Source organism: Vombatus ursinus, unplaced genomic scaffold (assembly GCF_900497805.2).
Source record: "Vombatus ursinus unplaced genomic scaffold, bare-nosed wombat genome assembly UNPS02014770.1, whole genome shotgun sequence".
In the NCBI taxonomy this organism is placed as follows: Eukaryota; Metazoa; Chordata; class Mammalia; order Diprotodontia; family Vombatidae; genus Vombatus; species Vombatus ursinus.
In genome coordinates this window covers 34,447,996-34,473,151 of record NW_020954548.1, presented here as the reverse complement: position 1 = coordinate 34,473,151, position 25,156 = coordinate 34,447,996, and the positions used below count along the sequence as shown (strand labels likewise).

Here is a 25,156-nt window from a genome sequence, read left to right as displayed (position 1 = left end):
TTGTTTTAAATTTTTCACTAGGTAAAGAGGCCATTCTCTGCCTCAATTCTTATTAAGCTTTAATCACTGAATGGGCTCAAACTGAGACTTGTTAAAGACCTTAGCTTGAAAAGCATCTGGCCACTGGACCCAGATGGCTCTGGAGGAGAATGTGAGGCCGGTGACTTTGCAGAGCCCTCCCTCACTTAAATCCAATTCACTTTGCATATCATGGCATCATCTTCCTGATGTCATGATCCTCTTTGAGAACAAAGGACAAACAACAACAAGGCCTTTTGTTCTGTATTTGTCTGTTCAGGGACACATTTTAGGAGTGCCATGGATAATCTGGAAAGTGACTACAGGCAGTGACCAGATTGGTGAAGGTTCTTATCATTATTTCATATGAGATTTGGTTGATGAAAATGGAGATGTTTAACCTGGAGAAGTGAAGACTACAGGGAAATTTGACAGCTGTCTACAAGTGTTTGAAGGACTGTTATACTAAAGAGATATTGGACTTGTTCTACTTTGCCCCAGAAGACTGGACTAGAAACAATGTGTGGAGTTGCAGCAGAGTAGATTTAAGCTGAATGTCAGTCAGTCAACAACCATTTATTAAGCATTTACTGTGTACCAGGCACAATGCTGACTGCTGGATGTAAGGGAAAACATCTAACCATTTGAGTCATCCCAAGGTGAAATGAGCTACCTTGGCAAATACAGGCTTTTCTAGAGCTTTTCAAGCAGTTTTGATGACCACTTATCAAGTTTGTTGTAGAGGGAGTTCTTGTTCAGGTATGGAACAGGCTAAGATGACGTTTGACATTCTTTCTAACTCAGATCCTGGGATTCTTCAATTCTCTGCATATCCCGATTCAAGTTTTCCTGCAGTGTCATATGTTGTTCTTGACTTTGTGGACATAACTCTCAATTGACTCCTGGTATCATATGTCATATTTGGAGATAAAATATACTTGCAAAAGGAAATGAGAAAACAAAATTTCTGGTGATGGAGTATGAACCTAGGTCTAAGATAGCACATGATTAGGGTAGAACTCAGAGGTGGGATTTGAAGAAAATTACATGTGTTCATATTAACGTTCCAACCCAAAATCATTCAGTCAGTTTACATTATTAAGCATTTTTTTTTGCTGAGTACCCAGGATACAAAGACAAAAATGAAATAGATCCTGCCTTAAGAGAAATCTCTCTTTTAATGAGGTAGATAACACGGGCACAGAAAAAAGACACCAGGTAACTTTTATTGGAAAGATACTAAACAGTGGTGGGTCTAAGAAAGTCCTCCTGCCGAAGGTTGACTCTTCAGTTGTTTGTTTGTTTGTTTGTTTTGACTAGGCAATGGGGTTAAGTGACTTGCCCAGGGTCACACAGCTAGTGTTAAGTGCCTGAGGCTGGATTTGAGCTCAGGTCCGCCTGACTCCAGGGCTGGTGCTCTATCCACTGCACCACCTAGCTGCCCCTCTTCATTTGATTCTTGAAGGAAACTTTATTTTTCAAAACTTTTTCTTCATGCCACTTGTATTTGTATGATTTTCCTTGGTTATGGAAGTATTTCCCCATCAATCTACCTGATTTCAGTTGTATCTGATATAATGAGTATAGGATTTATTTTTTTCTTTCTGAATACCCCTTTGTTTCCTGTCTATTCCCCAGCCCTTTTTATTCCCCCTCTTTCTCCCTTTGGAATTTTTTTTTTCATCCCACATCTTACCCTGAATGAGTCATCAGGTGAGAGCCCCAGAAGTCATTTTATCACAAGGATCTTTTAGAGGCTAATCCAGGAAAGATCTTTGGGGGAGAGAGAGATATAGATACACACAAATACACACATTTTTGTCCTAATTTATATTACATGTAATATATAACATATGTATGTACATATGCATAGGAGTGAGTGATTGAGGTTTTTAGAAATAATATGAAGTCATGGCAAGCATTGCTTTAATGAAGTAGTCAGGAAACCTGCTATGTCAAAAAGTGAACCGTTTATTTAACCCTTCATTGTCCCAGAAATTCTTCTGCTTCATTTCTAAAGGCTCTAACTTTTTTTTTGACTATATTATTGTTTTGTTTTGTTTTGTTTTTTAAGTTTTAATTTAGGACTATTCATTAGTACTTTTTTAATTTTGGAAATGTTTTATTTTCATCTCAGTTTTATATTGTTTTGCTTTTATTCAGAAATACATTTTATGAATTTGAACTCCAAAGCCACACCAGTATCCCTCTTACTTTGGTGTCTGAAGAACAGAAATGGTACATTTCATAGTACAATAGAAGCTAAGTGTTCTCTGTGGTTTTGATTTTTCCATTAATTCTGAATTGAGTAGTACTTGAAATTTTGATTAGGACAAAAGTAGGTAGTACCTAATTCAGATGTTTAATACAGTGAGATAACATCAGAATTTTGGGAAAATCTGAGACTCCTCATACCAGTTTCACTGAATAGGCAGAAGGCACCATGTTCTCAAAGTCTCTTAGGACATTGTGTTGCCTGATTAGAAAATATTAAGGTTATTCCATATTAATGTGCTATATAAAGTCATTTTTCTCCTTTTGAGGATAGTTGTTGTATGCTCCTGTATTATTCACGTAGAGTGAGAAAAGTATTCAACTCTTAATAACTCCTGAATTGTAATGCTTGAGTTCTAGTACCAGCTCTAATATAAACTTCCAAAGTGTGACATTAAGCCAGTCAGGCTTTCCTCGCTTAATTTTTTCATCTGTAAAATGTTGAGGTTATAATGTATGATTTCTTAAGTTGCTCAAGTTGTTGTAATAGAGCCCAAAATCTGAAGTCTCGCAATCTGCATATTCATTTAAATTTATTATTTATTTATTTTTCACATTCTTTTCTTTTTAAATTTTGAGTTCCAAAATCTGTCCCCTTCTCCTTCATCCATTGAGATGACAAGCAATATATCAGTTCTACATTTAAAATCATGCAAAACATATTTCCATATTAGACATATTGAAAAAAATGGCAAGAAAAAATAAAATGAGAAAATTATACTTCAGTTTGCATTCAAAGTGCATCAGTTCTCTCTCTAGAGATGGATAGCATTTTTTCCATACTGAGTCTTTTGGAACTGTTTTGGATCACTGTATTGGTCAGAGTAGCCAAGTCTTTTCACAGTCAATCATTATTACAGCATTGCTGTTTACTGTGCACAATGGATCTCCCACTTCTCAGTTCTTGTAGATCTTGCCATGTTTTTCTGAAACCATCCCCCTTGTCATTTCCGACAGCTCAATAGTACTCCATCACAAGCATGTGCCACGGCATGTTCAGCCATTCCCCAATTGATAAGCATCCCCTAGATTTCCAATTCTTTGCCACCACAAAAAGAGCTGCTGTAAATATTTTTGTACATGTAGGTCCTTTTCCTCTTTTTCTGATCTCTTTGGGATACAGGCCCAGTACTGGGATTGCTTGGTCAAAGGGTATGTACAGTTTTGGCTCTAGTTCCAAATTGTTCTCCAAAATTATTGGACCAGTTCATTACTCCATCAGCAATCCATTAGTGTACTTATTTTCCCTTGTCTAGCATTTCTCATTTCTAATGGGTGTGAGGTAGTACTTCAGAGTTGTCTTAATTTACCTTTCCCTAATCAATAGTGATTTAGAACATTTTTTCATATGACTATAGGTAGCTTTGATTTCTTCTTCTGAAAACTGCCTGTTCGTATCCTTTTGACCATCGATCAATTGGGGAGTGGCTCATATTTTTATAAATTTGACTCAGTTCTATATTTAGTATATATTTGAGAAATGAGGCCTTTATCAGAAAAACTTGCTATACAATTTTTTGATATTACTTCACTGTCTATAGTACCCTTTAGCAAACTGTAGTTTCCCTGATTATCTCTTTTAATTAGGTCTATTTTTGCTTTTCCTTTGTCTGAGATCATGATTGCTATCCCTGCTTTTTTTAGTTCAGCCGAAACATTAGATTCTACTCCAGCCCTTTATTTTAACTCTTTGTGTGTCTCTCTGTTTCAAGTACATTTCTTATAAACAACATATTGTTGGATTCTGGATTCTAATCCATTCTGCTAACTACTTCTGGTTTGTGGATGAGCTCGTCTATTCACAGTCAGTAATGGTTATTGTGTATTTCCCTCTAACTCATTTTCTTCTTTTCCTTTTCTCTCTTTTTATCCTGTATCTCATGTCTATTTTGCTTCTAACCACTGCCTCCCTTAATCTGCCTTCCCTTTTATCATCTTCCCTCCCCATCCCCATTTTCCTCTTATCTGCTTCCCCTCCTATTTCCCTCTTGGGTAAGTTACATTTCTATACACAACTAAGTGTGTATATGTAGTCTTCGCTCTTTGAACCAATTCTGGTAAATGAGGTTCAAGCATTGCCCACCACCTCTACCCCCGTTTTGTCCTCCATTATGAAAGCTCTTTGTTGTCTGACCCTTCTATGTGAGAAAATTTTCCCCATTCTGTTTCGCTCTTCTCCCTTCTCCCAGTGCATCCCTCTTTCTTATCCCTTCCCTTTTTTTAAAGATCATTCCAACATAATCAACTCACATCCATGTTCTCTATCTATGTAAAGTCCTTTTAACTGGCCTAATAATGATAAAAGTTTTTAGGAGTTTATCATCTTTCCATAACAGAATGTAAACAGGTTAACTTTATTGAGATCTTTATCATTACTCTTTCCTGTTTACCATTTTATGCTTCTCTTGAGTCTTGTGTTTAAAAGTCACAATTTCTATTTAGCTCTGGTATTTTCATTGGAAATACTTAAAAGTCCTCTATTTCATTAAATAACCATTTTTCTCCCTGAAGTTTTGCTGGGTAGGTTATTCTTAGTTGTAATCCTAGCTTCTTTGCCCTCCAGAATATCATATTCCAATCCCTCTACTCGTTTAATATGCAAGTCAGCCTGTTTATTTATTAGCTCTGAAACACAGAGCAAGTCACTTGTCTTCTCTGGGCCTATTTTTCCCTAACTTTAGCATGAGGGGATTGGATTAGATGATCTGTAATGTCCCTTACAATTCTAAATTCTATGAAACCTAGGTCCCCTCTAGTTCTAAGTGTTCATGATTTGTTATCTATGCATTATGTTACCTATGCCTGCTTACATGCTTCTCTCTTCCTTTAACTTGTAGAAGTTCATTGAGTTCGAAGATGCCTTGGAACAAGAAAAGAAAGATCTACAAATCCAGGTGGAACACTATGAGTTCCAGACTCGACAGCTAGAGCTAAAAGCCAAAAACTATGCAGATCAAAGTAAGTAACTAGTATGTATAATCCAATTGAGTCATTGTATGTTCTTTGCTCTAAGATTGCTTGAAGTAGATAATGTATTGAGATCTTTGAGGGGAAAAAAACTAGAGAAGAATAAATTCTATTCTTAATTCAGACAGCATCTTTTAATTTAGATGCTATTGCAGTTTTCTGGTTTAGATTAGTTTCTGTGCTTACAAAGTGTATAACCTACTTAAGCCCTTGCTACCTTGTTTTAATGGGAGCTTCTAGGTGCTTAGTAGATAGAGTGCCAGGCCTGACTTCAGGAACATTCCTCTTACTGAGTTCAAATTTGGCCTCAGACATTTATTAGCTGTGTGACCCTGAGCAAGTCACTTAACACTATTTGCCTCAGTTTCCTCCTCTGTAAAATGAACTGGAGAAGGAAGTGGCAAACTATTCCAAGTAGCTTTGCCAAGAAAATAACAAATGGGATCATGAAGAGTGAGACACAACTGAAAAACAACTGAACAACATCTTGTTTTATTCATTTTTTTTTTGGTGGATTACCTGGCTTCTTCAGTAATGAGATTAAGGAATGTTTACTCTTTCTTGATTTCAGACATTGTAACCAGCTATTAGAACTGCCACTTTACTGATATCAGAGAAGGCAGTCCTGCCTGATTTAGGGTAGGACCTGAAGACAGATTTGATGGATTTCAGAAGATCTGTGAATTTAGATGGGAAAAAATTTCATCTTTATTTTCTGTAACTTCTAACTGATATTGAGTATTTTATTTCCTTCAGTTGCAAATTTTTAAAAATATGTATTATTCTGAGAATGGGTTATAAGCATCCCCAGACTGCCAAAGGGATCTATGACACAAAAAAAGTTAACCCCTGGTCAAGGAGATTACAACACACTTAGTGAAGAGAGTTAGCAGAAAAGGTATTTTAACAGTATAGTAAGAAAAATTATTTTCCTTTGTTTTAAAATTTTCTGTCAAAAGTGACTGTAATGTTAAAAGTTATCCATTCCTATCTAATTATTCTTACCATGTATAAAACTAAATATTTTAAAGAACAGGGAGTGGTTGCTATAATTAGAATTTGCCGTGATCGGAACATTTTTTGTTACTTTGTCATATAATTTTGGAAAGCCACTTAAGTGGTGTATTTCTTTGAAAAGTTGAAATCAAATTGATGGTACAGTTGTCTGGAGATTTTTTTGGTCTTGACAACTCCTTCATGGTTCTTCAAACCAAGGTTATAAGCAGTTTGCAAATGCTAGTGGCTCAGAGAACTAACTAAATGGGGTCTTGATTAATAGGGTAATAGAGATTGGTGGTGCTAGTGGAAATGTAATAGGAATGTAGGGACAGCTTGGATATTCCCACAGAAAGAATTTCTATTTTTAAAGCCTGAGTATACAATATTTTAAAAACCCATTTTACCTATGTATATACCACCCTTTTTTACAATTATATAGAATCTTAGGTCCATGTAGTATTGATTCACTGATGTACTTTTAATCTACAGGAATATCCTTCTGGTTGTTTTTTTTTTTTGATACCTTGTTTTCTATATCTGTAAAGGCTTGCCTATTTTGTCAGTGTCATATCTCTAGATCTCTAGAATTTCTTAGCCCTTTATCCACCAATCCTCCTATGTATCTCGCTCAGAATGCTGTTGAGAAATAGACACATTCATAAACCAATGGTGATAGTTTAAGACAACATAACTTCTGCCCTTGTGTGATGTCCTTATTTCTTCTCTTATTCTTTCTTCAATGAATGAAAAAAAAAATATTGAAAAAACATTTATTAAGCACTTACCTTGTGCCAAGTATCATGCTGAGCACTGAGGATACAAACAGAAAAATGAGGCAGCCCCTACTCTCAAGGAGCTAACATTGCAATAGAAAGAAACAAAAAAAGAAACAATGCATAACGGGGGATAGGGGATACAGCTGCAGTGTAGATAAAAAGGTCCACCAGTCTTTAGGGTACAAGAGGCAAGATGGATGGCAAAGCTCAGGTGTCCCTTGATGGGACAGAACGGTGATCTGTAGGGCATAGGTATGGTTGCAATGCAGATGGTAAGTCTCCAGGATCTTCATCTTACCAGAAAGATGACTGTTCCTACTCGTGCAAGTGGTGTATGCAGTCATGTCTTACTTACAATAGAGGCCCAACATATAACTCTTGGGAATGGTTATTAGGAGGGGGTAGTTGGGAGTGGGGCCCATGGGTCAGGGTTAAGTGGGAAGAGTCCTTGTCTAGCCAGGATGGGGAAGAGGACGTTTTCAGGTAGGTTGAGGGAAGAATTTGCCTCATCCCCTGTTTTGCTGAACCCTCTTCTTGACCACCCCCCTATTCTTTCTCTTTCTCATCTGTATTCCCTTTTCTTCCTCATCCTCCCATTTGTTATAGTCATTCAAGGGCGTTTCTCAGAGCTAGTGCCCTAGTGTCGTTCAGGGATAAAAAGATTGTTGATTGCAACATGATGTAATGGACTTAGACCAAGATTTCTCATTAGAAGACCTGGTTCTGCCACTTACCAGCTTTGTGACCTAGTGCAAGCCATTTCACTCTCATAGCTCTTTCTTTACATAGAGCTAATACTCTTTCACCAGAGTCCCAATCCAGCATTGCGTTCTGGCGTGGAAGTGACCACAGGTTTTTTTACAGTTGTTCCAGTGGCCATTTCAAAGTATAAAAATAATGTTTGTATTATCTGTCTTATTAACTTATTGTGAGGAAGAGCTTCCTAAATCATGAAGCAGTATTTCATTTGAGGAAAATACTTTGTAAATTGTAAAGCAACATATAAACACAAGCAATTGTCATTATAATAACCATTTTGAATTGCTTAAGGAAAAAGTCAAACTGTTTCTGTTTTCAGTTTTTTGTTTTTTAAGTAACTGAAATCAAATGAAATAAAAGTCTCTGCTCCCTGGATCAGAGGTGTCAAACCCAGACCTCTAAACCAGATTAAAATGTAATTGCAAAATACTTAACAAAATAAATAAAAATATAATACAACATAGATAATGTTAATTTGTGGTTTTCTAAGTCAATATGTATCCTGCAGGAATCTCTTTCCATTTGAGTTTGACACCACTGCCCTGGATTGTCCCTATACATTTCCTGTCCATCCCTTTTCCTTATTTATGGGAAAGGGTCTGTTAATTAACTTAGACTGGTGTGTTAACTCTCTGCTAGTTGTTGAATTAAAACTAAGACTGAGATGCCCATAGCCAAAGTCCTATCAGTGGGATCATCCACTTGGAGAAAGTTAACTACCTTCTTCAGACTTTTTTTTGTTAGAACCCCTTGCTAAGTAATGAGGGCTTTGTCAAGAATTACTTATAAGACCACTTATGTACTTAGGAATTGCTTATGATACTACCTGTCAGCGAAAGGGCCTTACATAGACCTTTCTATTTCCTGTTAGGCTTGAACACTCATGCCCGGCATCAGTAGCCCCTGGCTCTAGGTACCAGCTTTGGGAGGTTATCAAAAGGGGAGAAAGGAGCAAGTAACAAACAGATTATGTAATTGACCAACAATGGTTATGTTGTCTAGTTTCTCGACTGGAGGAGCGTGAGTCAGAGATGAAGAAGGAATATAACGCCCTGCACCAGAGACACACAGAGGTATGTGCCCCATTTTGCTCTGTTCTAACAGCTCCCAACCTATACTTAAAAATCAATGATGAATAAGAGGCAAAAGAAGTTAAAATCTTCTAAGTAGAGTGATCTCCTTTTGTCTCTTCCAGTTTGCTAGATCTTCATTGCAATTGAATATTCAGTATCCTTTCTAGGGTTTACCTGGGTATTGTATTGTTATCCTTAAAAGTTTGTTCATCCCACTTTTGAATGATACTTATAATCTATTTTCACTGCATTCTTACCAGAAGCACCACAGAACCCAAAAATTCAGTTAGTTAGAGATAGGAAAGATAGAGAAGCAGATTAATTTACTGAGGTAATGTCTTTACTTATGAGTATTTACTTTTTCCACAGATGATCCAGACTTATGTAGAACACATTGAACGATCCAAGATGCAACAGGTTGGGGGAAATAGCCAAACAGAAGGCAGTCTACCTGGGAGAAGGTATGATAAGAAGATTGAATATTAGTATACTCTCATTTTTTATCACAGTAGATACCATGTAGAGAATTATAAAAACAAGAAAACTATTCAGGAAAGTTCTGTGTCCTTCCAAATCAAGGAGAATAGAATCCACTTGGATGATGTAGCCATGGATGGAGAACAGACATGGATTCAGAGCTTTCCTGAGACTCTAAGAAATATTGTGTGTAGATCTGATTACTTTGCTTTACATGTTAGGAAGGTTTTCCATTTGAGTGTGGAGGACCAGGGAAAAGTTAATATGAAGGAAAAATACCTATGCTACCATTATGAATATTAAGCTGAAATGCTTGTAAGACCAGAAACGGTCAACAATGACACTTTGATTTCAGTAGTTTCGTACTTCTGAGTCCTGAGTTTGATCAGTTTAATACTCTTCACCAACGTGGGAAACTTTCAACCTGGAGGCTACATGTGGCCTTAATAAAAGAATTTGTTCTGTGAAGTTTGAATTCAGTCAAAGGGCTGCACTTGGGGACCTAGAGGGCCACATGTGGAGGCCACAGGTTTTCCACCCCTGCCTTAGCCTGTAGGTGCTGACATTACTTGGAAAGTAGAAGCCAGTCTGAGATTTGGCTTCATCTTCTTTGCTTTACCAATCTTAGTGAAGCTAGAAAATTGACTCCCAAAGTGAAAAATAGTACATGCACTTCATCTAGATATTTGCCAATGCAAGGGAGTGGCCCTGGGGAAGACCAAAGAACTTTTAAGAGTTCCCTTCTCTACAAACTCCTTTAGTTTGATAAGGAACATCTATCCTAAGCTTTATATGCAGGCCCCTTAAAGTTGATTTAAATTGTGTTTCTGTATTTTATACAGATGTAACCTTTGTGTCACCCCAAAAAGTTGGGAACAGGGTACTTAGATGCCTGTGCTTCAGTTTGTATAACTGAAATTAGAGTCCTCTGATGTATTTTTTTACTGAATATTATTTTTATGTTTAGATGTTTTATTGATGTTCTTTTTTTTACATCATTGTCACTTCTCAGTGATTCCCCTTCAACCCAATAAAACTCTCCCTTGTAACAAATAAGTACAGACATACAAGAAAAATCAACACCCTGTCCAGATTATAGGAATTAGAGCTTAAAGGGAAAACAGAAGTCATCTTGTCCAACTTTTGTTTTACAAAGGAAGAAAGTGAAGCTCAAAAAAGGTAAATGATTTGCCCAAGGTCACTCGGATAACACATAGCAAAGCTGGCATAAATAAATAGCCAGTGTTTAAGAAATATCAATAGGGGGGCAGCTAGGTGGCACAGTGGATAGAGCGCTGGCCTTGAAGTCAGGAGGACTTGAGTTCAAATCCAGTCTCAGACACTTGACACTTAACTAGCTGTGTGACCCTGGGCAAGTCACTTAACCCTGATTGCCTCACCAAAAAAAAAAAAAGAATTATCAGTAGGAAAATTCAGGATTGGTATTTATATTTAGATATAGGTTTACCCTTCATAGCAGAGAATGGAGACCTGCAACTATTGTTGATGCTTTTAATTAGTATAATAGAGCAGAGGACTTTTTGTCACCTAGTTATATTAGGTCTATTTAAACAGAGAGACTGAGAGAAGATAGGCGTTTCATGTTTTCTTTCTGATTGATCAGGTTTTATTTGTAATAAAATACCCAGCTAATATCCAGTTAACTGCATTTCATGCAAATTTTGTGTAGAAAAACTGAACAGGGACAGTGCAAAATGAGGCTGGTGGAGTTTTGTTGCTTTCAACATCTGAGTGTGTGCTGGGCTTTTGGCCAGCTTCCTGGGAGCTGTGACATTCCATCTCCATCAAACATGTTCTTTCCCTGCCAATCCTCCCAGGAGGGAAAAAGACCTTGGAGACTGAAAAAAGAGAGCCAAGTGTTGGCCTGAAGCAGATTTTTTCCTAATTTAGCTCAGTAGTCAGGCAGGGTTGATCTACAATCTCAGGCACTATGGGCAGAGCTGCATGGTATTGAGGTGTTCTCAGTTTGCCACTGTGCCCCTCAAAATATCAGACAACCATTTATAATGAAAATATCAAAATCGTAAGGTCATAGTTTTAGAGCTAGAAAGGGCCACAGAGGCTATCGAATTCATCCTCCTCTTTTTTGAGGAAACTGAGCCCCCCAGAAATAAAATGACTCGCCCAAGGTCACATAGATAACGAGTAGCAAAAGTGGGTTTGGACCCTGGTAATTCTAAATCCATTAATTTTTCCAGTTTGCCATGCTGCCTCTCTATCAGAATTGTCTTGGACCAAAGCCCATTCTCTGAAATGTCATCCATCAATTTCTGGGAAACTTTAGTCTCTCAATTCATTCCTCTCTGGTCCAAAGTGGTATTATTTACTGCAGGATAAGGCTTGCCTTGTTGAGAGGTTGTCCTTGAGCCTTGCTGCTGTAGGAGTATATAGAATTTGAAATCAGGTTATAGTCCAGGGGCCTGCTGCACTGATATATTTCATATAGACTAGTACAAGATAAAGATATTGGCACTAAGCAGTGCCAGTTCTATAGACTGCACTCTTTCTGTTCCCTTGGTTTTAGATGAAAGCTGGTTTGTTACCTATGAAACCAGCAATTCACAGGACACAGTGGAAGGAATGATTAGCTATTGAGTGAGACATTTGGAGAGGTTGGATTCAGGGTGATTGGAATTAGGGGGTCATCAGTGGGAGAAGAAGGGTGTTTAAACATTGACAGCTAGGATTTAGATTTCCTGCTATGGGAAGGATATGACGGTAAGAGTATGTTAGTCATTGAGGAATGAGTTTAGGTGGATTATCATTGTCCATAGGGATTCGGGCTGAGATGAAGTTGTGCCAGGACATCAGGCAGTTGAGTGTAGCTGGAAAGCAAGCTGGATGGGGCAAGGCAGCTTCTGTGGAGTTGTAGGAGTGTCAAGAAGGTATCTGTAGCATGATGGATTGGATGCTTAGGGAGACTAGAAAGCTCTTCTTCCTGGGCAAATGGAGGCAAAGCAACTGTTAGAGAGTTTTAGGAGGCCAAAGGATGTGCCTGGAGGGTACTGGCAGTGGGGGAGACCAGGAAAGGCTTCTTGAAAAAGGCAATGCTGGCTCTTTGTGGTGGCAAAGAATTGGACATTGAGAAGATGCCCATCAATTGGGGAATGGCTGAACAAGTTGTGGTGTATGAATGTGATGGAATACTGTTGTGCTATAAGAAATGATCAATAGGCTGACTTCAGAAAAACCTGGAAAGACTTGGATGGTCTGATGCTAAGTGAAGTGAGCAGAACCAGGAGAACATTGTACACAATAAGAACATTGTACACAATAACAGCCATGCTGTGTGATGACTAGTATTGATAAACTTAACCCTTCCCAGCAATACAAGGATCTAAGACACCTCCAAAGGCCTCGTGATGGAAAATGCTAGCCACATCCTGAGAAAGAACTGTGGAGTTTGAATGCAGATTGAAGCATACTATTTTCTATTTTTTTCTTCTGTTATGTTTTGTTTCTTCTTTCTGGTGGTTCCTCCTATTGGTTCTAATTCTTCCTTACAATATCACTAATGTGAAAATATGTTTAATAGGAATGTATATGTATAGCCTATATCAGATTGTGCGCCGTCTTGGGAAGGGTGGTAGGGAGAGAGGGGGAGAAAAATTTAAAACTCAAAAGTATGTGGAAATGATTGTTGATAAATCAAAATAAATTAATTTTAAAAAAAATAAAATAAGGGGGAGTCCAGTCCAAGGAGTGCAGCTCCTCCTCAAAAAAAAAAAAAGAAAGAAAGAAAGAAAGAAAAATGCAATGCTGGGGCTGTCATTGAAGGAAAAGTGAGATTCTCTGAAGTGGAGGTGAGAAAAATGTGCATTTCAGAGATGATGGACATCCATTGCAAAAGCATAAAGATGAGAGATGAAAGATAGATATTGCATATGAGTGTCATATATAGTTCAGCTGAATCATGAGGAGAAGTAATGTCAAATGAAGCTTCAAAGAGAGGATAGGACCAGATTGTGTGGTGTTTTAAAGACTAAAAGAGGTGGCTTCAACAGCAGTAGTCAGGAGCTGTCAGCCCAGAGACAGTAAAGGGGTCTGACAACCAGTTAGAAAGATATTATAGGGGACCCTTTGCTGGCACTGCTACCACTGATTGGCAACTCTATTGCCCATACACAGTTCTGGGTCACAGTTCAAAGGTGCAGAGAAAGGTTTGTGGTCTGTCACAAGGGAACAGGGGCCCTGGTCGCAGTTCCAAGGCAGAGAAGAGCACTAGAACTTGTGGCTACAGGGGATCAAGATCCATTCCTGGGTAAAGACCGGAGCACAGACCAGGAGAACAGTGTCCATACCTCTCCCAGGATCATACTACCTTGGAAGCACCAAAAACTTGCAGATCCCCAGAACTACCCCTGAAGACAGCAGCTTGAAAAAGCTGAAGCTTGGCACAGTTGGGGTTGGCTCCCCAACCCCAGGTGAGCATAGCCCAATTTTAACATTAAGTTCAAAGTCAAGAAATAGGCTGGGAAAATGAGCAGACAAAGAAAAATGGAACTTGATCATTAAAAGCTACTACAGTGGCAGGAAAGACCAAGACATAAACTAAGAAGAAAACAATGTGAAAACAGCTACAAGCAAAGCTTCAAAGAAAAATGCTAATTGGACCCAAGGCCAGTAAGAATTCCTAAAAGAGTTAAGGAAGGCGATGAGTGGTAGAGGAAAAATCGGGGAAAGAAATGAGAGTGATACAAGAAAAGTATAAAAAGAGAATTAGCAGCTTGGTAAAAGAGGCACAAAAAAATACTGAAGAAAATATTACTTTAAGAAATAGAATTCGTTTAATGGCAAAAGAGGTACAAAAATCCACTGGAGAAAAGAATTCCTTAAAAAGCAAAATTGGCAAGTGGAAAAAGAGGCAAAAAAAAGGCTCACCTTAATGATTAGAATGGGCAAGTGGAAGCTAATCACTTTATGAGACTTCAAGAAATCAAGAGAAACTGCCCTGGTATCTTAGATCCAGAATGTAAAATAGAAATTGAAATAATCCACCATTCATTTCCTGAAAGAGATCCCAAAATGAAAACTTTCAGGAATATTGTAGCCAAATTCAAAAGCTCCGAGATCAAGGAGAAAATATTGCATACAAAGGATCTAAGACAACTCCAAAAAAATCATTATAGAAAATGCTATCTACATCCATGGAATCTGAATGCAGATGGAAACATACTATCTGCTCTCCTTTTCTTTTGTTGTTTTATTTCTTCTTTCTTGTAGCTCTTCCCATTAGTTCTAATTCTTCTATACATCATGATTAATGTGAAAATATGCTTAATATGAATGTATAAGTCAAGTTTATATCAGATTATACACCGTCTTGGGGAGGCAGGTGGAGAGGGGGAGAAAATTTAAAGCTCAGTCTTATGGAAGTGAATGTTGAAAACTAAAAATAAATAAATTATTTAAAAAAAAAAAAAGAAATATTGCATATAGCCAGAAAGAGATGGTTCAGATATCATGGAGCCACAGTCTGGATCACACAAGATTTAGCAGCTTCCATGTTAAAGGAGTGGAGGGCTTGGAATATGATATTCTAGAGGACAAAGGAGCTAGGATTACAGTCAGCGTAAGAACAGACCTGATGGGCAACTAGGTGGCAAAATGGATAGAGTGCTGGGCCAGAAGTCATGAAGACTCATCTTCTTGAGTTCAAATCTAGCCTCAGACAGTGCTGTGTGACCCTGGGCAAGTCACTTAACCCTATTTACCTCAGTTTCCTTATCTGTAAAATCAGCTGGCAGACCACTCCAGTGTTTTTGCCAAGAAAACCCAAAATGAATTACAAAGAGTTGGACACAATTCAAATGACTGAAAAACAAGAACAGACCTGCACACATGCTCCCTAGAATAGGGATTGAGATTCAGAAAACATCAACTTTTTTCATTTTTGTTGACAGATTAGTTTTTAAAATTAATGGAAGGTAAACACATGTTGAGGTCAAGTTTACTTCTAGGAATTGAGGAGATTGTAACTAAGATAGAAGAAACTTTTTCCCCCAAATTCTCAATTTATTTATTTTATTTATTTCTATTTATTATTTTATATTATTTTCTTCTCTGACATTTTGTACCTTGGAAATTAAATCTGTAGTCCTCCACTGTATTCTTACTTTTAGCTCTTCTACCACCACTACAGGGTCCCACATCCTTTGTAGTGGTCCACTGCTGAAACTGGACATTTAATAGGACAATGACTTTTTGTTTTCACTCCATACTTTGCTGTCTGACTTGGTGGAGCTACAGAATAAAAGTTCGTGTGAACTGTGACTGTTTTGTTAGAAAATTTGTATTTGAAGAATGTGGACTTCCTTTTCCTGGAGGGGGTTGGGAGGGGTGTGTCTGTGTCTGTGTGTTTGTGTATGATCTGCACATATGTCTACATATACATCTACACATATTGCTACCTATTAGTATGAGCATGTGTTTTGCCTAAGTATTCACTCACATGAGTACATTTATGTATTTTCACCTGCTTTGAGTATGTATATGAGAGAAACCTATATGAAAGCTTACTGTGTATATTAAGAGAGTGTGTACAGTGTCTACATTTGTCTTCCAGAATATGTTTGTCTTGTCTTAGCATATGTCCATTTATGTAGAGGGTTGGTTGCGCAGAGTAGGGTACCTGGGCTTGGAGACATTGCTGAACAGTTTTTTGTCATTGTTAGCACATGTTTAAATGTGTTTGCATGCCTTTAGCTCTCTAATGATTGTTTTCTTGTCTTGCTTTCTGTGCCTTGCTGCTATATGTGGGCTGTTGTTTTTGTCACTTCGCTGCAGTCCTCGCCAGTCATGGAGGAAAAGGTAAAGCCCATAACAGTGTTTCTTTACTGTAGTTCTGAGGAATGGAGATGAGGGATTGTGTTTCATATTGACTATGGTGTGGAGTGCTATTGGATAATCCTTCTTGAATACAGATGGACCATTACTCTTTGAATGGACCAGATCATGGCAGCAGTTTCTTGATCTTTGTGGAGCTAGAAAACAGTAATTTGCACCTTCTGAAAGGTATATGAAGTAGCAGGGTGGTTAAGCAGTACCAAATTATGTTGAACTCTTCATTGCTTTACACAGAGACAGAATTCCTGCTTCCTGCTTTTTTAGCAGGTGCACTGTTTACAAAGGAGAGACTGGACACAAAATTCTGGTTCTTAATTTACATAAGGAATAAGCCAAGAGTTTGTCCTTTTCTTAAAGTCAGGAATCACTGATGGTTATTGCTGCTCATAAAACATTTTGCCAACAATGTGTATTAGACCCTGAACAGGTTATAAAATTATCCACTCACTGTTGATTGGACTGCAGTCTTGATTGATCTCTCCTGGTGTTTGTTATCTGATTCTCAGTGATCCTGTCAGTAAGTAACATTTATTAAATACACACCTTGGAGCCCTGGCCTAGGTTGTATAGAGAAAGAAAAAGACAATCCCTGCTCTCAAACTGAATGCACTCAAATGAAAACACCTTGACTTTTTCTGCTATTTGTGGAAATGAACCTCTACCCCCAATCCCTGGCTTTCCATCACCACCTCTAACAGCCCCTGGGTTACATTTACTTGTGTCCCTAAGGCTTGAGATTCCATTATATTAATTTCACACAAGGTTACTGAAGGAAATATTTGTAATGCCTCTGATGAAGGTCCCTGGAGAGGTATTCCATGTACAGGAACTATGTTCTATACATTCTACTTAGAGCCTAATGAAGGAAGGATGTGTGTAATGGAGAGTTGTGTAAGGGAATCCCAGATGGAGCAGACAGGAAATGTCAGGCACATCTTCTCTGCTTCTTGGGTAATGCTTCTAACATGCTGATGGTTGGTTTTATTTATCTTCCAGAATAAGTGACTGCTATTTGTATTTTTGTACTGTCTCCACCTAGCCTCTCAAAGTTTTGCTGATTTGCAGTGGGGCCCAGCTGTCTCAGTGATAGCTGAATAGATATGTCTGACTTTTGTCAGGAATAGTTTATTTGTAGAATGAGATCTTAGAAGCTGGGATCCTCCTGATCTTTTTATGATTCTTCAGTTACACTGCTTTGGGACTTTCCCCCTCTTATTATCTTGTTTCCTTAACCTTGACAAAGGATATGAGAGTGAAGAAGTATATAGAGTGAAGAGTATTAATTACTTAAATAATAATGAGTTAGTCTTTGTATTATCCTTTAAGGTTGTTAAGTGCTTTACCCACATTGTCTCATTTGATTCACATATTACCCTTATTAGTAGCTCCTGTTCTTTTTCCCTTATTACATAAAAGGAAACTTAAGTGTAGAAGGTTTCAATGACCTGCCACATGTCACTCAGCTAATGAACATCTGAGGTGTCATTTAAATCCACTTCTTCCTGATTCCAAATCCAGTACATTCTTTACTAAGAAACGCCATGAGATTGTCCGCAGAAAATATTACAATATGAATAGAATACACTTAAAATCTGCTTGCTAAAAAAACATCCATTCATTTGACATTTATTAGCTCCCTACCAATGGCAAGGTACTGTGTTAGGAGCTCAAGATACAAAAATGAAAAAATGACGTATCCTCTACCCTTGAGAAACTTACAGTCCAATTTGAGGAATTAAAAATATACCCAAGGGGCAGCTAAGTGGTGCAGTAGATAGAGTACCAGCCCTGGAGTCAGGAGGACCTGAGTTCAAATCCGGCTCCAGACACGTGATACTCACTAGCTATGTGACCCTGGGCAAGTCACTTAACCCCAATTGCCACACACATACACACAATATATATATAGATATAGATATACCCAAATAGGTAGAATACAATTTTAAAATAATAGAGGTTTAATAGAATATAAGATTTTTAAAATAAGAAAGGTTTAACAGAAGCATAAGAGATTCAGAAGGAAAGGAACTTATCAGGGAAGGCCTTAGGGGAAAAAGAGAGCCTGAGTTATACCGTGAAGTAAGGGAATAACTTCAATGAGCGAGTCCTATTCAAAAATGAGGAAAGCTCAAGCAAAGGTAAGTAAGCAGTGGCCTAGAACAGGATTGAAGACTGGCTCCTAACGTGGAAAAAAGTAGTATGAAATAAGGCTAGCAGCTACTACTGAAGTAAGTCATCTACTGAAAAGTTTGGCTTTCATTTCAGTTTCGTTCAAATTGTTTTGAAAGCGCAACGAAAGGGATTGGAGAGGGGAAAGACCAAAAGCAGAGAGGCCAGTGAGGAGGCTATTACAGTGGACCAAGAAAGTAAGAGGTAATGAGGACTTGGCCTAGTATAAGCAAATTGGCAAGGTTTCTGGATTGAAAATGATCAATTTAGTTTTGGCCAAGTTCAATTTGATAGGTCATTGAAGATGTCCACCAAGCAATTAGAAATTTTAAATTGGAGCTCAAGAAAAAGATAAGAGTGGAGATATAAAATTTGGAAGTCATCCATGTAAAAATGATCATTAAAGCTGTTGAAGTGGATAAGACAGTGGAAGAGGAGGAAGATGATTTAGGGAGAACAGAAAGGGAGCAAGGACAGTATTCCTTGCACTTAAAAAATGAGAGCAAGTAGATGAACCAGCAAAGATGACCAAGAGGGAGGAAGAGAACTCAAAAAGAGCTGTTTCTCAGAAAGCAAAAACAGAAAAAGAGAGTTTCAAGAAGTAGGAGGTTATTCACCTTCAAATACGGCAGAAAAATCAAAGAGTGTGCAGACTAAGAAAAGACTCTTGGAGTTTGCAGGAAAGAATGTTTAGAAAGAATGGTTTCAGTAGAATGGGGGGTGCAGCTAAGTGGTGCAGTGGATAGAGCACCAGCCCTGGAGTCAGGAGGACCTGAGTTCCAATCCAGCCTCGGACACATAACACTCACTAGCTGTGTGACCCTGGGCCAGTCACTTAACCCCATTGCCTAGCCAAAAAAAAAAAATGGAAGGGAACACAAGTTGAATTTCAGGGGTTTGTAGAGTTGTAACTGAGAAAGTAGAGGCATAACAATAATCTTTTTAGAAGTTTGACAGTGTAAAGAAAAAATGTCAGCTTCAGGTTGCAGAATCAAGGGAAGGTTCCTAAGATAAGAAAGACTTAAGCATGTTTTTTTTTTTAAATATCCCTCCATTAAAAATCATTTTTAACATTCATTTTTAAAAATTTTGAGTTCCAATTTGTCTCCCTCCCTCCCTTTCTTCCCCCCTCCCTGAGACAGTAGGCAATTTGATAGAGAGAATACATATGCAGTCATGTAAAACATAACTTAAACATGTTTGTAAGCTATGGGGAAGGAGAAAATGGGTTAAGTCATAGAGGGACTTTGATATTTGGAGGACAAATGAGGTTACTTTCTGGGGATGGGTCCAGAGTTGGAAGACTGAGAAGGGAGAAAGGAAAGGAAAGGGGAGGGGAAAGTTTGAAACAACGTCTGAGGGAATTATTAATAGGGGATGAGTAAAAGGATTGCTATGTACCTATTGGGTCATAGTTGAGATTAGGTCACACAGGACCTATGATTTGATAACTCCATCTAGCAACACTTGATGCCTTTGCAATAGCTACAAAAAACATAGAATGGTGACTGTTACCTAGAATTGGGAATTAAGACTGGGAAGGTCAAGGGAATGAGCTAATCATAGGTGAAGAGGCAATCATTGAAATGGTTCATCATCATGTCACAGCTGTTAAGAGGGGGAAGGGTGGAAGGGAAGTGAAGCTACAAGAGATGTGATGTACTAGGAGAACAGAAAGGAATTAAGGGACCATAGGATCTTTAGGAGTGATACATGGAGAAAGGTAGAAGGACCAAAAACTGTGGTGGTATAGAAAAATTAGAGCAGGCTATATATAGAGTTCCATTCTTGTGACAGTTGGGATGACCTCAGCCATCATAGGACAAACTCAGTTTCAAGAGAGCATTTCTTCCTTGAAGGAAGACTAGAAGCCCAACCAAATTAGATTCATCGTGAATGAAGTCTTACATTTTAATCTTATGGTTCTGAATTATCATGCATCCTTTCAACAGTTTATTGGCCTAAATCTATCTCGATCCTTCTTACATTCACATATACACATGCTGCCTATTCTAATCCATTAGGCCCTTGAATCATGGACTCTTTACAGCAAACCCCCTATATATACCTTCCCTCCCTCAATTCACCCTTCTTATAGCTTCTAAGACAGTCTTTTCCTCCATCTCCTTCCAGGATCCAGCTGAACTACCTTATTCCTTAGGGCTCCCAAACTGTTTCCTTTATTATATTCACCAGAATGGAACTTGACCATCCAGGCCTTCATTCACAAGTCTCTCTCTAATTAAATTTAAAAACATTTATTTAGCACCAGCATGTTGAAAGTGCTCCTTCTATTATGCTTTTGACCTCTGGTCAGAACCTTTCAGTACATATCAAGGGATTAGAAGGAAATTCACTTCTTTAGATTATACACACTTTGTTTCTGAAGAAATAGGCTTGGCTTCAGCATTGTTGAATGTAGTATACAAGGTTGTTTTTAATTTAGTGCCTAAGTAGCACCTGAAGCATTATTGTCTTGAGCATATTTAAGAATTATCATTATTTTTTGGGAAGCTCCATTTCCCATGGTGGAAAAGCAAGCTGGAGAGATGAAATGGCTTATGTTCATCCCAAGATGGTGCCAGAGCTAGGGCTCAAACCAAGGTGACCTCAACCAAGCCTCTAGGCACTCCCCACCGCAGGCTCTGCTCAAATTCACAAGATGAGTTGGTGGGTAGGGATGAAAAGGATTGAGGAGTTTTGTGTGTACTTGGCATCATGCCCCACAGAACAGATTCTTTTTTTTTTTTTAACTATAACAGTTTCTGCACACTGTACTTCCTGGACCTTCCTACCCCACTGAAGGTATAGGTAGAATAAAGTTATCCAGTTTTCAGTGTTAATACTTTGTGATAATAGAGGGAGCAGTGAGTAGATGTATGAGCAAGAAAACAATGCCTTTGATAGAATTTGAAAGATAGGAATGTCACAATAAAAAGAAGGAGCAGTGGCATTGATGTGCCAGGGAGGGCCAGTGTGGTAGAGCTGGATTTAGAGTCAGGAAGACCTGGGTTCAAATACCGCTTTCCACGCTGCCTGTGTGACTAGGGCAAGTTACTCAGCCTCTTCCTGCCTGTGTCCTCATCTGCACAATGAGGATCACAATATCTATAGTACCTACTTCACAGATTATTGTAAGTGCTTAGATGAGGCAAGATACAGAAAATATTCTGTAACTCTTCAAGTGCTAAATAAAGAACAGCTACTAATGCATTAGCTGTTCTTCATTCATCATTTGTAAATGAATTCACTGTTTAAAAGAGTTTATAAATTGGAAGAAGTAACTTTCCCAGAAAATGAGAAATTTGGAAACAGTGAATAATACTTAAGGTTGGGTGAATTTGGCAGAATGTAGACATAAAAGATTTTACAAGTCTTTGTAGTCAATTTCTTACTCCCTGAGTTAACAGAGGTACTTATTTCTGGGCATAGGAGAAATATATTGTTAGTTTATATGATACTTTATAACTTCCAAAGCTTTGTAAAAATGTCAGCTATTATTATTACCATTCGTTATTTGTGGCAACATCATATACGTCTGTGAAAAAGAAAATTTACATTTTTAATTATTATTTTATGCTTTATAAACCAGCAATCTAACCACCAGCCTATTTGGTTTTTTTTTTTCTCTTCTCCTGTGTTTCAGCAGGAAGGAGCGCCCAACCTCTCTGAATGTCTTCCCCCTTGCAGATGGAATGGTACGTGGACAGATAGGGGGCAAGATCATCCCCACAGTGGACCACTGGCACCTGAGTGACCTCGGCCAGCTGCAGTCCAACTCCAGCTACAAGGTTTTATACACATGTCATGGAATAACGGTCTCCTCTTTCCCACTGTCAGTGGCATCCACATGTTCATAAAGATGGAGACCAACTTGTGTTCATAACCCTTTGCAGCTTCTCCCTTTTTCAGGTTGGATTAGACTCCTGAGCTGAACCATAGCAGAAAGGGGAGGGGAAGGGCCAGAGTGTGAGGATAAAAGAAAGGAGGGAGGATGTTGTTGTCCTAATCACTGCTTTCCTCTGATTCTTTCTTTTTGGTGGCTTCTATTTAGAGCTGCTTTCCTGAGGTTGGCCTTATTGTAGCTGGTGTTATGGTATGGATTTTTGGCATCCAGCAGGTATTTTGATGTTTAGAATAGCACTGATCTAACAGTAAGTTCAACTGCCTCCACTTCCCACACCCCAAACTAATGTTCCATGTCAGGCTATTGGCTAAGAGAAGAATAGAGTTAATTCTATGCTCTTATGGAGCAGGCCATTATGCATTCCAACTTGAACTACACCTTGGAGAGCATTTTACCTTCCTTGTAGCAGATTCCAGCAGCTCATTTTCTAATTAGATATGTTGCATGCATCTGGGGCTGGCACATGAGCTGGGGTATTAGGAATTGGAAAGACATTATCTTCTCTTTCATATTCTACCCTTGCTATGCTAACTTCCCATGCCAGAACCTGGATTTGGGAGACTGGAATCCCCATAGGCAGGTACCTGTTGAACCCATTTCTGAATGTAGATAACAATCCATACCCCAATAAAAACAGACCTTTTAACTTTTCAGTGTAAAAATTGCAAAGTTATGTTACTGAATAACACTAGTCATTCAGTGGTTGCTAGTTTTGATGTGTAAGCTGTGAGAGTTGAATTGCAAAGCATGCCTTGTGCCATGTTCATCAGGGAGTCAAGGATGTTATTTTGTAGCAGGTGCTGACTTGTAGCAGATGGCACTGAGGCAAGGTTATAGAAACCCTGGTGAAGCATGTTTCTTAGAAGTTATATCTGGGGCATCCTGTAAAAACCAAGAACTCATAGATTCTATCTGATTGAGTAGGGCACGGCTGATATCTAATGAGTTTGAGATGAAGAGAGCTTATGACAGTCTCCTTTCAGACTGTCCTTTTATCCTCTTAGTTTTCAGTTTGGCTGTGGAATGTTTTTGCACCCTGCAAATTCTTTAGAAAAGCTATTGCATCATCATCTTCTGTTTCTGCTTTGTGCTAGGTGTTGAGCATGTCTCTGAGATTATTATGGATTTGATAAGGCACATGCATACATACATACACACACAAAGTAATGTATACATCACAGTAATGTGATACTATTATTCAGGCAGAGAGGGCAGCAAAATAAGGGAATGAAACAGAATTTTAGTATCCTAGGTTCAATACTGGTTGTGTCATGGACTGATTAGTCATTTCAGGCTTATTTTTGTGTATGTGTGTGCCTCATTGGTAGAATGGGCTTCATGGAGGTGACTCACCTAATAGATAGATGTGTGGTGAACTGAACTGAATTGAAGGTATATTGGACGAGCGGTCAGCAAAGTAGCTAGAAAGCTTTGTGGTGTGCATGCTTTCCCCTGCAGTAGCAACAAGGATCCATAACATGTCTCTTAGACACTTCTCATTGCTTTTTTGTTCTCTGGCATTCTTTCTTTGTCCTGAATTTCCACCTGAAATAGTCTTCCATTCATTATTTAAGTAGTGTTGAAGTTTGGCTCCACAGATTTGTTTTATTTAATTTTAATTTTTTTTCAATGTTATTATGTTTAAGTTTTATTTGTTCTTTTGATTTCATGCATTAGGTTTTGATGTTTTTTTGTTTGTTTTTTTTAACTCCTTAATGTGTTTTGTTGTTCTTTATGTACTGTATTTTCAGTGTTTTAACCAAACAGTTGTGACTACTCATGGTGAGAAATGACTGCTAAGAATTTTGGTCCTTTGCAATGCATTTTGGAGGCCACTGCTACACACATTGATGTTTAGGAGGTTGAGAGGTTTGACTTTAGGTAAGTGGTGGCCAAGGAGAGTGTCCTTTGGGTAAGTGGTGGCTCTTTAGGATAATAGTGAGTTTTAATGGCATCTGGGAGGTTTCTTTGTAAACAAGAGTCCCCACAGTTTACTAAAATGGTAAGCCACGTTTACCAAGAGTCCCTTGATTGTCTACACTGTAAATTGGTGGGTTATGAAGAGGCTGTGAAAAATGTCGCCTTTGGGAACAGAGCTGATAAGGATCAGCTGAGAGAAACTTGACTGAATGTGCAGACTTTCCATCATGTGCATCACTTCTCTCACCCTATTCAATGGAGTTCCTCCTTGTCCTACCTCCTCCATTCTTATCTTCCCCATGTGTCAACAGCTGTAGCAAGCATGGCAGAATGAGTGGGAGGAGAGATGTTCCTGTCCCAATATCAGCAGCAAAACATGGGGTGGCCAGGAAATATGGGAGTCGGTGAGGTTGATGTGAAGACTTAGTCATTCAGTAATTGTTTTGGTACTGGTGATTTGTTTTTTTTTTCCATTTTGCGGAAAGAGCATTTTTTCATATGGTGCTAAAACCACAGAAAACAAATCTAAAATATTAACACAAAACTACTTCAAAGGGAGGGGGCAGAGTTCAGAATTTTAATCGAGATCTCCTAAACACAGATCAAAGATACCTGTTAGACAAAGCCAGCAAGTGAAATCTTAGGAGGAACATCTGTCCTGCCTCTGATTTACTACATGACTTAAGCTCTGGTAGCTTTCAGGTAGTGAGAGAAAAATGCAGGGTGGTTCACTTTTAAAGAAATCTCTCAACCACTTAAGATCATCTGAAGCTGAAAGTTTATCTCCAAGCTGACTTCCAGTCCATTCAGAACTTTTACCTAAGAAATTCCTAGACAAGAGAATTTATTATGGTTTTTAAAACCTCTGAAGGAGACTACCATGTTTTTACCTCTCCCAGTTTATAAAAACTTTCACTTTTAGGAAATTCTCCTTAATGGCTTATCTCATA

General features: G+C 38.3%; 1 protein-coding gene across 14 annotated transcripts in view; it reads left to right on the top strand.

Annotated features, from left to right (window-relative positions):
- Positions 1–25,156, top strand: part of MAPK8IP3 (mitogen-activated protein kinase 8 interacting protein 3) — an 84,790-nt gene that overhangs the window by 13,788 nt on the left and 45,846 nt on the right. For 7 of the 14 annotated variants that reach the window (XM_027862665.1, XM_027862657.1, XM_027862664.1 and 4 more), the window contains exons 2-6: positions 5,130–5,250; positions 8,796–8,866; positions 9,236–9,327; positions 16,151–16,174; positions 22,026–22,077. In XM_027862665.1, coding sequence (XP_027718466.1) covers positions 5,130–5,250; positions 8,796–8,866; positions 9,236–9,327; positions 16,151–16,174; positions 22,026–22,077 — 360 coding nt within the window. Of the gene's footprint in view, positions 1–5,129; positions 5,251–8,795; positions 8,867–9,235; positions 9,328–16,150; positions 16,175–22,025; positions 22,171–24,079; positions 24,168–25,156 lie in introns of those variants that run through there. The other 7 variants (XM_027862669.1, XM_027862660.1, XM_027862663.1 and 4 more) reach the window with 5 other exon arrangements.